The sequence below is a fragment of the Penicillium arizonense genome (genome assembly GCF_001773325.1).
Source record: "Penicillium arizonense strain CBS 141311 chromosome Unknown PENARI_contig005, whole genome shotgun sequence".
NCBI lineage: Eukaryota > Fungi > Ascomycota > Eurotiomycetes > Eurotiales > Aspergillaceae > Penicillium > Penicillium arizonense.
Window position 1 is genome coordinate 288103 of NW_019173282.1, and position 13250 is coordinate 301352.

A 13250-nucleotide genomic window follows, 5' to 3' on the forward strand; every position below is an offset into this window, starting at 1 on the left:
CTTGAAATATAGCCAACCTTCATGGCCAGCACTACATCAATACAAAACAGATTTCCGGTGCTTCCTTATTTCGTCGGCCTATCAAAATATCCGTCTGGACGCTGCGCAATCGAGATCAACAGTGACCTGACCTGATTCGAGTCTATACCCTCAACATATTTGGGGTAAAGTTCTTCCTCCCTCATCTGCAATACTCGATGTGCCGTTCGTCAAGATGAGCTTGGATCGCCAAAATGACGCCCAGAAACATGAGCTGGAAAGCGCTGCAAAGCCTGCCTTGCAAAACTTGTCTCAATTTCCCACTTCGAATTCTGTCAAGGTAAAACCTGGAGAAATTCTAGTCCGACGTGAGCTAGGAAGACTGATTGTTTTTGAGCAGGAGACTGTCGCAAAGCAAGCTCCGTCGCTATTGGATCGGACTCGAAACAACCTCGCGGAGCCAGTGGTGGCTGCTTTCATGGCCGGTGGAGTCGCCGGTGCAGTTTCCAGGACGATAGTTTCACCACTGGAACGGTTGAAAATTCTCCTTCAAATTCAAAGCGTTGGTCGAACGGAGTACAGGTTGTCAATTTGGAAGGCCCTCGTGAAGATGGGCCGTGAAGAAGGTTGGCGGGGCTTCATGCGAGGGAATGGAACCAACTGCATTCGCATCATCCCCTATTCAGCGGTGCAGTTTGGAAGCTATAACTTTTACAAGAAAGTGAGTGATGCCGCACAGAGACCGAGGCCTTCCTCTGAGGATCCAGACTGATGCTTGTGTTGCTCTAGTTTGCCGAATCTCCCGATGGCGAGATGACACCCATGCGTCGGCTTATTTGTGGAGGTGCTGCAGGGATCACCTCGGTCACCTTCACCTATCCTTTGGACATTGTTCGAACTCGGTTATCTATTCAGTCCGCTTCATTTGCCGACCTTGGATCACGAGACCCTGGCCAAAAATTACCTGGCATGTTCACCACAATGGTGATGATATATAAAAACGAGGGTGGGACCAAGGCTTTGTATCGTGGAATTGCCCCCACTGTCGCCGGAGTGGCCCCCTACGTGAGTCGTCTACTGTATTACCCCGTTTGACCTCCCAACTGACCAACGATAGGTGGGGCTCAATTTCATGACCTACGAATCAGTGCGCAAATATCTGACACCGGATGGGGATAAGAACCCCAGCCCCTATCGAAAATTACTAGCTGGCGCGATCTCTGGAGCAGTCGCTCAGACATGCACCTATCCTTTGTGAGTTTTGATTCCCCCTTATCCTGTTTTGGTTGCCAGAAAACTCATTTTTTTGAATAGTGACGTGCTCCGCCGACGGTTCCAAATTAACACAATGTCGGGAATGGGGTACCAGTACACCTCCATTTGGGATGCTGTCAGGGTGATTGTTGCCGAGGAAGGGCTACGTGGGTTGTTCAAGGGAATAGGGCCGAACCTTCTCAAAGTTGCTCCCAGTATGGCTAGCAGTTGGTTGAGCTTTGAAATGACTCGGGATTTCCTAATCACTTTGGGAGATAGAGAGTAGTCTAATATAACTAGAGGTGCATGAGTGCATTGTTTCATATCTGATTGTCATTTCATTGGGTAGTCATGCATGGATCTTCGAGATTACCCATATCAAGAGGGATAACCTGTACATAATGATAGACCAAGTGTGGAATCTACTTGTACAACTTTGGCGCTAACATTTTGCTTCGTGAGACTGGATACCTGCACGTGATCCGGAGAGTGGCAATTTGGTCATGTGACCACGTGGTCAGGTGCCTCGCCTTTCCTAATCAGGTCTAGGGTAGGGCTCAACCCACACACCACCGTCCAGCCGAAACTGGAGGATCAAAAACCTCCTACACTTTCCATACGGGTGCGACAGCAAGCTATTTCCCAGGTAGTCGATCAATAGCAACCATGGGTATGTTCTATCTTTTTCGACTTGTCGACTACTGTTTCATACAGTATTCATCGAATTCGAATTCTTTTGTCCCTGCTTCCTGCGCAATTCCGCTGACCATGTACAAATCGCAGGTATCGACCTGGACCGCCACCATGTGCGGAGCAGCCACCGCAAGGCTCCCAAGAGCGACAATGTCTATTTGCAGGTGTTGGTGAAGCTTTACCGCTTCCTTGCTCGTATGGATTCCCTCCCCCGTTCACGATTTTCGTTCGCATAAGGCGCACTCTTTGGAGGATCTAAAAGGCTGATTTGGGATGAATGATAGGCCGTACCGAGTCCAACTTCAACAAGGCTGTTCTCCGTCGTCTCTTTATGTCGAGAATTAACCGCCCCCCTGTTTCGCTCTCGCGTGCCGTCGCGAACATCAGCGAGGCCCAGAAGGGCAAGACCGTCGTCGTCATCGGCACCGTTACCGATGACAACCGCCTCCTGAACGTTCCCAAGCTCTCGATCGCTGCTCTCCGCTTCACCGCCACCGCTCGCGCTCGCATTGAGAAGGCTGGTGGTGAGACTTTGACCCTGGACCAGCTTGCTCTCCGCGCTCCCACCGGTGCCAACACCCTCCTCCTCCGTGGACCCAAGAACTCCCGTGAGGCCGTGAAGCACTTCGGCTTCGGTCCCCACACTGACAAGGTGCGTTTGACAGGATATTTGGGCCTCCATTCAATGGAATTGGGGTTTATCTTCTATATGCTAACTCAAAACAGAAGCCCTACGTTGGCAGCAAGGGCCGCAAGTTCGAGCGTGCCCGTGGTCGCAGAAGGTCTAAGGGTTTCAAGGTCTAAGGGACTTTGTGTTTGGGGGGATGACAGTGCAGTGTGGATATATCATCACACTAGCCTGTCTAGTGCCTGGAATCATTCCAGTCCTAGCCAGCGATATCAAGTCTTTGTACTTAAAATGGCGGAACGTCTTTGGTTGGACTGGGAAATGAGAATTTACGAATGAAGGGGCAAAAGAAAATTGAATCAGGCTTTGTCCTAGTTTTTTCTTATGACATGTTTTTTTTGAACGGGAACAATCAAGAGGGAAAAGAAAAATATTTTTAAATTGCACTATACATGAGCCAGTAAGTTACTACTTACTGGCTTAGAGGTAGGTTTGTGTGAAGGTATTTCCGTCCTCCTGCACCATCATGGTAGTCAGCCGCCCGATGGCCATTTCCTCGAATCAAGTACTTGTAAATGGTCAAACCCTCAAGGCCAACTGGCCCTCGGGAATGGATTTTGTTGGTGCTGATGCCGACTTCCGTGCCAAATCCAAACCTCATCCCATCGGCAAATCTAGAAGATGCATTCCAGAAAACACCTGCACTGTCAATGCCGCTCATGAACATATTCGCCACCTCTTGTGACTCAGTCAAAATGATATCCGTATGTTTGGATGAGTGTGAGTTGATGTGAGCGATAGCAGCCTCCACTGCAGCAATCGAGGAGTTGGCCGAAGGAACAGTCTTCACGGCTAAAACGAGGTCCAGAAATTCAGTATCGTAGTCGGATTCAGTGGCCAGCTGTAAGTGCGCCGTCTTCTCGGCAGGCAGCGCTTTTGTCAAAGCGGCTTTTGATGTAGCATCACAGCGGAGAGACACGCCTTTGTCCAAGAGTGCAGTAGCTACCACGGGGAAAACCGACTCAAGGATGTCCTCGTGGACAAGCAAGGTCTCCAGTGAGTTGCACGCCGCCGGATAGTCTGTTTTCGAGTCCACAATGACTTTCATAGCAGTTTCGGTGTTGGCATCAGAGTGAATGTAAGCAGAGCAAAGACCGTCCGCATGTCCAAGCACAGGGATTTTCGTATTATCCTTCACAAATCGAACAAGCTCGTTGGAGCCACGAGGGATGACCAGGTCAATCAACGAATCTTGAGCCAGGAGGGAAGACACGGCATCGCGTGTCTTAACCAACTGAACTGATGCCACTGGCACCTGTGAACCAGCAACAGCTTCAGATACAACTTTTGCAATTGTCTCAAAAGACTCGATGGATTCCTTCCCGCCTATAGATTCACGTCAATAAAATCTGCAGTAGTAACTTTGCTGAGGGCACGTGTACCTTTCAAGATAGCAGCATTGCCGGACTTGATAGCCAACGCAGCGATATTGGCTATGACCTCTGGGCGGGCTTCGAAGATGATCAGCAGAACACCAATAGGGCAGCTGACTCTCTCGAGGGTCAGACCATCGTCAAGGAGAGTTCGCAGTGTCACTTTGCCAACTATTGCATTTGTGTCAGTGTCTATCCGAATCAATATAAGTGTTATGCATACCAGGATCTTCCAGATCTCGCACACTCAGTATGCCCTCGAGCATGTCATCATACTTTCCAGGCCGCGACAAGTCAAGTCTCTTGATCACACTATGACTTAGGTCTCCATTATCAGCCGCACGATTGGCAGCTTCTAAGTCCCTCGCATTGGCAGCGAGAATAACCTCTCGGTTCACATCCAATGCACGATGGAGCGCCGTCAACGCTTCGTTGCGGGCAGCGTTGGATAATGTTGCGAGGCGACGAGAGGCAAGCGATGCGCTACGAGCGACATCAATCGCAGCCGAGCCAGTCAGCGACATGGTATGGAATAATTGAAAAGGTGGAAAGCTGGGAGTTTGAAAACTGAGAAATGAGTCAAGGTTTGGAGGGGCACGCTATCGATCCCGCTCGGTGTCTCCCGCCCCGGGGGAAGAAGCTATTGTTAACCGTAGCTCTCTCTCTCTTTCTCTCTTCTCTTCTATACTCCGTCTTTGTCAACTTAGCTCTAAATATTCCTTTTTTCTTTCTCTCTCTTTTGGGACTTGCTCTTTTATCAAGTTTAGCGTTGGTTTTTCCCTCTACCCCTGCGGTCGTGTTGCAACCTTGAAACAGTTACTCCGCATTGTTCACGTCTTTCGACATATTTCCAGGGCATTTCAGGCCCTGCATCGCTGAAATGACACTTGTCTCGGACCTTGCCGCTGCATCGGCCCATGTACACGACTCTGCCAAACTTTCCAGTGGCGATTATGACCGTCGACTTCGCGAGTTGGTCGAATACTTGAGGCGGCTTCTGTCCACTAAGGCCCTTGACACCCTTGCCAATGACGAATCAATCCTCGATGTCAGTGGATCTTGTTTTATAGCACGCATGAATGAGTGTTTGATAGAGCTACTGCTAACATTTGTCTTCCTTCCTGTTCAGCGCTTCGACCCAGCAAAGGATTCTATCCCATATCTTTTTATCCTTCGGCTGCAGATTCAAACCGCGCAGGCAACTACTGGCGAAGCAATCCCAACAAAAATCCAGCCTTCCGGTTTGCTATGGACACGAAGTGCAGACTTCTTGAGGAATTTTGATAGGGTTCAGGTCAGATATGTCGGGCGAGAGTGGCGTGAGCTTGTTGAGATCGTGGGACATACTTCACAAGCTATATCTAAAGCAAGTTTATTCTTTTTATGTCCTTGGGTTTATTTACTAACGGTCCACAGCCACTCCTAGCTACGAGGCTGATTAGAGACGCTATGTTGCGTCTCGATCCATCATGTGCTGTTTTCACGTCAACTCACCTCTTACTAGTCCGGCTGTGTCTCCGGGCAAATGCATATTCCTGTGCATTACCGGTCTTGGACAAACACATTTGCCATCTTCCAATCGTGCCTGGGCGTCACTCTTCGGACCCTCCTGTACTTTGTGCAGAACACGAGTCTAGTATCTCCTTTGTGACGGATGCATCTGGTCTTTCATCTAAGATATCCTATCGAGATTATCTACAGTATTTCCTCTATGGCGGTATGGTGTACATGGCTCTCAAGGATTGGCGCAAGGCACTTCACTTCCTTGGCGTTGTCGTCTCTACACCTGTTGCTAGCTCTGTGAGCTTGGTCATGGTGGATGCATACAAAAAATGGGTTCTAGTAGGTCTACTTGAACATGGCAGGGTACGTAAACTGAACATTGACCACCGCTTTTCGTCTGATTCTACTTTTCTGTCATTTTGCTAACTAGTCTTTTGGGGTCAGTTGTACCCACCTCCAACTATCACCACCCCTCATGTGATGAAGATATATCAGTCACTGGCGAGGCCCTATGTTATACTTGCACACGCCTTCGAGCGAGGTGACATCCGAAGATTGAAATCTGAGGTTGATTCGGCAGAAGATATCTGGCAGAATGTAAGTCGCAGTAGATGAATATTCTCCGGGGGTGTTCAAGGAAGGGGGTGCTTGATTTATAGAGCTAATACACCCTTCTAGGACAATAACATGGGCCTGGTCTCCCAGGTCGTGAACATCTTTTTCGGCCAGGCTATCACCAAGCTTGGAAAGACGTTCGCAGCTTTAACAGTCGCCGACCTTGCAAAACAAGTGTTCCCTTTGCCCGTGCGTGGAGAAGTTGCCGAGTCTGTGATTGTGTCTCTCGTGTTGTCTGGTGCTTTAGACGCTACGTTACTACAGACTCAAGATCATGCGGTGTCGTCAATGCTGCGATTTTCGGCTACTTCTTCGTCCACTCGACTGTCGCATGAATTGAACATACAATCCCAATTCCAGAGGGAGCGAAGTTTAATGGAGGCCTTGGTGGGCAATCTAAGCGAGAGCAATCAGAACCTAGGCCTGAGTGATGAATGTGTTGACAGTGTTCATAAAGGACAGGCTTGGTCGGGTTCTGAAGTGAATCCAGTTCTAGGGGAGGAAGTTGGCTTGGAGATGGATGAGGATCTAATGGGTGATATTCCTTAGGTTATTTCTTGGGTATCAATTCGGAGCTTGAGTTACTGTTCCGTTAATGATCGTTTATAATACTATTACCGGGTTATTATCATATTACGACATGATGTAGGAAGCTCATGGCGGTGTCGCGCCATAGATACTCCCGAGTCACCCGCGTATACGAGATACAATGTTGCCTTCTGATATATCAAATGGTAATCTAAGTTCACTCTTTATCTCGTATAATTCTATTAGGATCCTTGGTATCAAAAGGGAGGAAATAGTTCTATAGATTCAGATAAATATAAAGCTATCTTACGCTTCTGTTAGGACCCTCGGGGTCTAACAGGCTCCGTGGCCGTACTGACTGGGTTAGTCGGCACGTGAGCAGAGCGCGTACTTATACGGTGTAAGAGCATGATTGCCTGACGGCAATCATGGTGGCCTTTTTGGTCCACGTTCCGATTGCTGAGCCCTGACAGTGGTCTTAACAGCTTCCTAGGCGATTAGACTAGGCATTCTTATTATAAGACGTCGCCGGCGACGCCTATGCCGGAGACGAGGCGTAAAACTGCTAGTCCTCGGTGTATTAGCGGTGCTAAGAACTTTATACATTTAAGCCCTAATAATGTACAGTGAAATACACTACGACGCCTTCCTAAGGCCTTATAGCTATATGTTAGAGTCCCGAAGACGCTAGGTTTATGAATAAGGAATAAGAGAGCCTTAGCTAGCTATTCTGATATAACGTCTAATTAATATTAGTTAGTTAATTAGCACCGCAAAGTAATAATTAAGGACTAAGCTTTTCTTGGAAATAAGGCCTTATCTCGCTTTTAGGACGAATAAGGAGGCCTAAGGGACAGGAAGCTTAAGCTTATATAGGGAGGAGGTGGACGAGATATTCCACGCATTTATTATATTAAATTTTTTTATATAGGTTTTTAGTATTTGATATTTGGACTTTATATATCGGGCTAGTTCTACCAGCCTCCTTATTTATATTAGCTTAATTAGGCGTACGGATTAAGAGTTCTTACTTTATTTGGAATAAGCTCCTATATAGCTATTACGATACTAGTTAGGCTCTAATAGGGTTAATAGAACTTTAATACTAGCAATGCTTCTAGAATATATAGTTAGGAGTCCGTATAATACCTAGAATATAAGTTAGTATAGACTAAGTAATAGGAATTCTACATAATTTTTACTATTAATATATCCCTTCAAGCTTATTATATATACTAGATACTAAGGCTAAGATCCTATATTTTATTATAAACTCGAAAATAGCGATTACTATTAACTAGGCTTTAAATATTAATTATATATCTAAATAGTATCGCTTATAATATTAAAAGTACTTAAAACTTACGTAATAGGTCGTACGCTAACGTAATTCCCGGTCGAGCGGCCACCCCGGTCGAGCGGCCACCCTACCACCTATCTATTCAATTAAAGTGCATTTTTTAACCAAAACGCCATTAAAATTCAATAAGCTAAAAATGAGTTCTATTAGGATATGTAGTCAATTTATGCCCCTGAATTCTATATATACTGCACTTCGACAAGGCCCTCGTACGTGGCTGTAAAGGTGCGGGAGCCGGTCTTGCCTCACGGGATACTTGCGCTAAAATTGCCTGCTCTAGCTGCATTGCTAAGGTAGAGGCCTCTAAAACTGATAGACCTTCTTTAGAAGCTATTTGCCGTGTAGATCTAGTCCTTTTTCGCTTCTTCGTCTCGTTTTTAGCGCGTAAATCGCTTACTTCTTTCTCGAGAATAGCTGCCGATTATATTGTGATTTAATAGGCTTTTAAAACCTAATTTATCGCATAATTAAGTGGACTCGTAGGGCTTTTAGAGCGCTACTTTAGTAAGGCTTTTATTAAAGAAGCTTATTTTTGTAATTGTACGTAATTTAAAGGCGTTTTTAGCTCCTACTCGCTTTCCCGGCTTAAGAGGGGTGTCGGGGTTTAGAGGCGAATATCGAGCTTCGAGATTACTCGATTAGGGTTATAAGGTATTAAACCGGCGGCGGCGAAGCTATTCTTAATAGTCTCCGATTTAAATGCCTTAATTCGTGCGGACGGGTAGGCCGTGAGGAAATTAAGTTTATCGATATAATTAATCCGGAGCCGTATTTTACTTTCGATAAGCTAGCTATACGAGCGCTTTAACACCGTAAAATAGCCGATATTAAGAGGCTATAAAAGGTAAAACGAGTGCGGATATATATAAATTACGATAATATCGTTTTTTTCGTAAATTTAGTCGAATTACGGGGTTAAATAACTCCTATAGCTATTAAGTATTAAGAGTCTATACTTCCCTTTCGTACGCGAAGAAGTAGACGGAATAAAGAGCTTTTCGAGCCACTAAAGGCTAATTTTATAGGACGTCTACCCGTTCGGACTAATCTTAAGTCTCTAATTATTTAGAAGGCCGTCGAACTAAGATTTAATAAAGACTTTGCCCTTAAAAATCACGCACGGAGGAAGCGCCTACCCTAACGCGTTTATACACTTAATTATAGTAACCTACGCGCGAGTTCTAGGTTATAAAAGTGCTCTCCGACTATAGAATTCCTTTATTATAATAACTTTCGCGGTTATAATTAAGCCTATTATAAAACTAGTCTCGTCGAAGTTATAGATATCGTTAGGATCGATACCGTACGAAAGGATCGTTTTTTAGATAAGAGAAAACTATTTAGAAATAATTTTAGGGTCTTCGTATTTAGCACGCGTATAATTATAGCGCCTCGAAAACCTACTCGAGAGGTCGGAATACCTTTTCACGAATTCTATAACCTAATTCTTACCGACCGAAAGAGGAGGGTAGATCTACGCGCCGTAAGTAGTAAGTCTACTATCTCTCGTATAGAAGAAGGCCGAGGGGCTACTCCGCGAGAATCAATTGAGAGTATCTATTTTCGAAGCGAGTCTTCTTCAATTTTTGTCAATTTATAGCTATTCGCGCGAGTTTCGACGCGGTTTATAGTACTAGCGAGGCGGCGGCGGAGCGTCGTACGGGGTATATTAAAAAGACGCGCTACTTCTTGAACTATAGAGATTTCTTTCTTTTAAATAGCCTAAATAGCTAATAAGACCCTACCTTCTTGCTCAATTAAATTTCGAGAGGATTGAGTACGAATTGGTGGCATAGTGGGTGTTTGAAGAAGGAAGGTCTAATTAATTGACGCGTTTTACGTGAGGGTGGCCGCTCGACCGGGAATTACGTTAGTTATTACCTATATTATCCTAGTCCTTTCCTCAATAAAACTAAAGTTTTTATAATAGCGAGAGAATAGTGCTGTACTAATTACGTAGAGGTTATTATTAATTATATTAGTTATACTATAATATTACGAAAGCTTCTTCTTTACTACCTCTAAAGAAGTAACGTTAAGTATAAGCTACTTCTAAGTAACCTTTCTCTATTTTATTATACACGTCGACTTTTCGAGATACGTAAGGAGCTTGTTATAGGTATTAAGGATTTTATAAATACTAATATCCTTAGTCTTTAAAAGAAGAGTTATAAATCTGTAGAAAGCCTATATAATATAAAATAGATATTCGATCTATTACTACTCCTTTTAACTTAACGCCAAGTAGTCCTAGTTATACTAAGAATAAAAATTATTAGGGGTAAATTAGAGCTATTTAGAAAGTTAAATAAATAAAAATATTATAGCGAGTTTACATATCCTATAATAAGTCTTAGCTCCTTAGTCTTAAGGTTATAAAATGACTCCTACGATTACATACTTATATTAGTGTATATAGTAAGTAGGTCTTGGACCTATATAACAATAGAAAAGTTAGTTAGTATAATACATCACCTACCAAATGTTCCTTCCCACTCCACTTTTTTCGGGTCCCCTCTCAAAATATATATATCACTTACACAGTATATAGCACCACCATTTTATGGTCTATAATATTACAATTAAATTTCAGGGTTGCTTAATAATAGCACTTTCAAAAATTCGCTTAATATTTTGTGTAATACCCCTTAGCCTTCCTCACTACCTTTAAACGTCTTCCTATACTTAATATTGGCGAATCTATCTTTGACTGATCTAATGCCTAAGCTTCCACTAGGCATTTCTTAAAATATTTCCAGTCTGCCTCCGACCTTCCTTGGCCAATAAGCTCTAGAAGTATTGCAAAAAGTTTCACTTTTAACTAGCGCTATACTAGTTCAATTGGGTTCAAATCGGGTGAGTGTGTGGGCTAGTCTTCGACGTATACTCCGTGGGTTTTAAACCACACTTACGTGTCCTTTGCTAGGTGAATCGTCGCGTTATCTTGCTAAATACTAAATTAGGGGTATAGATTAGCATCAGACCTTTTTCAAGCGTCGAAATATACGACTTTGTAGTATAACCCCTTCCCGACCGCGATTCTTCGTCCCGTTCTATAATTATTAAATCTATTCGACCTCCTATCTAGATTCCGGCCTAAACTATTTGTAAAATATCTTTAACGTGTACTTTGGCATTCACAAGGTCGCGGCGAAGCCCCTTAGAGGTCGTACGGAAGCACTATTGTAGCCCAAAGTTCGAGGTTCGCTACACCGAACACTCGTCCGAGAAGATCTACGATTAGAAGCTTTTACGTCGCTATTTTCGCGTAAATTTTAGCCTCTTCCTTATAAGAGGAGGCTTAATTGATATTTTCTGTTTCGATCGCTATTTTCTAAGTCCGAATCGCTTTAAAATTCGACGAATAGTGGAGGGTGACGGATACTGAGCTGTAGCAGCACCTAGCTATTTATAGGTCCAAAACGGATGCCGACGTGCCTATAAATAGAGGTAAGACTAAGCGCGCTCACTAATAATAGCGGGACGGCCGCTTTTTTCGCGATTCTCTAGCTTTTCGCCTTCTAAATAGCGTTTTAGCGTATTGTAGATTGTACGCCGAGAGTAGCCAAAGTCATTAGCTAATTGCACTTGCGTAGCGCCATTCTTATAAGCATAGATAATAGCTGACCTTTGGGACGTAGATAGCTGCGCCGTTTTGCTATCTTTTGGTCCTAATTTCATTGCAATTGGAGCAATAGGGGAGGTGTAGGAAGAAAAATAAAATGGTGCGTTGGTTGTTGGGCCAATATAGTGGAGCGGAGTGGGAAGGAACATATGACTAGTATCTGTAGAATGGGTAAGATAATAGGGATATATTATTAAGATTATATAACCCGGGTGGTTATATAACCCGTAACCTACGTGTAGTTAGATAGTCCTCGGAGATTCGAAGCTTCTCCTCTTCCCTATCCGTTTTACTAACTAATAAAATACTACTATTGCTTACTTCTTTGCTATTTGTAAAGATATAACCTATAAAGCATATTAATAACTTCTATTTTGTACCTTATACTGTTATTTAACTAATCGGTCTCCGTACTCTAATTTTTTATAAATACTTTTATTTTCCTAAGATTATCTAGATTAAGCTAAATAATGTAAGTTATATAAGGGGCCCAAATAATTGTGGAACTATTACTTAATTTAAGTATAGTAATTCATATATACTCAATATTATAGTATCAATATTAATATATTATTAGTACTAACTATAAGTACTTAATCTATAATCTTATATTACTAAAGAGCTTTGAAACTATACTACTTAGATTAACGCATCATGCAAGCGAGCGCCGCAGTCATACGAGCGCCGCACCCACCTATTAGATATGCTATTATTTTTCAATTTTTTCAACCATAACGCTATATAATTAATATTGAAGCTATTCAGACCTCTCTAGGCACCTATTTCTCTTGTGTCTAGGCGTTTTACATAAACTGCATCGCTATAGCCGCCTCTTATTGGTCGAATTCGGCGTCGGGGATAAGCCGTCGGTCTGCTTATATATAGCTTCTTCTACCTACCCTAATCTATCGATACGCGTTATTACTTCTTAAACTAGTAGACTACCTTGATAAGCTATTTGTGCCTTTGTACGACGTTTTTTACGTGTCGTTTTAGCATTGGTAGCGAGTAAATCGCTTATTTGCTAACGCGTAATAGTGAAGCGTAGCACCTACCCCGACGTATTTATCGTCTTAATTACTATCAGCTATTATCAATTTCTAGGCTATAAAAGGGCCCGCGGACTATCAGGACCCTCGGGGTCTGACAGGCTGCGTGGGCGTACTGACTCGCTCAGTCGGCACGTGAGCAGAGCACGTACTTAATACGGTGTAAGAGCATGATTGCCTGACGGCAATCATAGTGGCCTTTTTGGTCCGCCTTCCGATTGCTGAGCTCTTACAGTGGTCTTAACAATCATCTTCGTATCCTCGTATTAAGCTCGCCGGTAATCGTACGCGCGTGAGAATCGAGTTATAAGGTCTAGATACCGCTTAACGAAGTGGTAGACCTATTTCTCACCGACTATAATATTAGTGTTATCCTTATAGCCTTCTAGTAATAAATTAGATGCCTCTCTCATAGTATTCGGCCGGGGTGCTGCTCCTCGCTTATCTAATAAGATAATCCAATTTTCTAGCGTTTCCTCTTCTAAAATTGTCAATTTTTAGTTGTTAGCGCGGGTTTCTGCGCGGTATTTAACGCCTTATATACGACGGCGGGGGTCCGGTGGGGTACGTCAAAATCGCGTGC

General features: G+C 43.7%; 4 protein-coding genes across 4 annotated transcripts, besides 2 other annotated features; 3 read left to right on the forward strand and 1 right to left on the reverse strand.

The window, feature by feature from the left end:
* Positions 1–214: 214 nt before the first annotated feature.
* Positions 215–2730, forward strand: PENARI_c005G07023 (uncharacterized protein; the record flags this gene model as incomplete). The annotated part of the gene is made up of 8 exons (XM_022629832.1): positions 215–319; positions 380–700; positions 769–1044; positions 1097–1233; positions 1294–1448; positions 2017–2121; positions 2211–2578; positions 2653–2730. 8 exons carry the CDS (start codon positions 215–217, stop codon positions 2728–2730), a joined length of 1545 nt encoding a protein of 514 aa, XP_022490368.1.
* A 296-nt stretch (positions 2731–3026) lies between these two features.
* On the reverse strand, positions 3027–4511 carry PENARI_c005G09530 (glutamate-5-semialdehyde dehydrogenase; the record flags this gene model as incomplete). Its single annotated transcript, XM_022629957.1, has 3 exons — positions 3027–3940; positions 3997–4158; positions 4211–4511. 3 exons carry the CDS (start codon positions 4509–4511, stop codon positions 3027–3029), a joined length of 1377 nt encoding a protein of 458 aa, XP_022490162.1.
* Positions 4512–4867: 356 nt separating this feature from the next.
* On the forward strand, positions 4868–5429 carry PENARI_c005G11326 (uncharacterized protein; the record flags this gene model as incomplete). Its single annotated transcript, XM_022630043.1, has 3 exons — positions 4868–5035; positions 5117–5228; positions 5404–5429. The coding sequence occupies 3 exons, from the start codon at positions 4868–4870 to the stop codon at positions 5427–5429; spliced, it is 306 nt and encodes a 101-aa protein (XP_022490245.1).
* A 286-nt stretch (positions 5430–5715) lies between these two features.
* Positions 5716–6654, forward strand: PENARI_c005G07549 (uncharacterized protein; the record flags this gene model as incomplete). The annotated part of the gene is made up of 3 exons (XM_022629858.1): positions 5716–5853; positions 5935–6087; positions 6169–6654. The coding sequence occupies 3 exons, from the start codon at positions 5716–5718 to the stop codon at positions 6652–6654; spliced, it is 777 nt and encodes a 258-aa protein (XP_022490319.1).
* A 6029-nt stretch (positions 6655–12683) lies between these two features.
* Positions 12684–12690: a sequence feature (Short protein (PENARI_c005G03067, OGE54826.1) was converted to a misc_feature.).
* Positions 12691–12819: 129 nt separating this feature from the next.
* Positions 12820–12839: a sequence feature (Short protein (PENARI_c005G03067, OGE54826.1) was converted to a misc_feature.).
* Between the last annotated feature and the right edge of the window lie 411 nt (positions 12840–13250).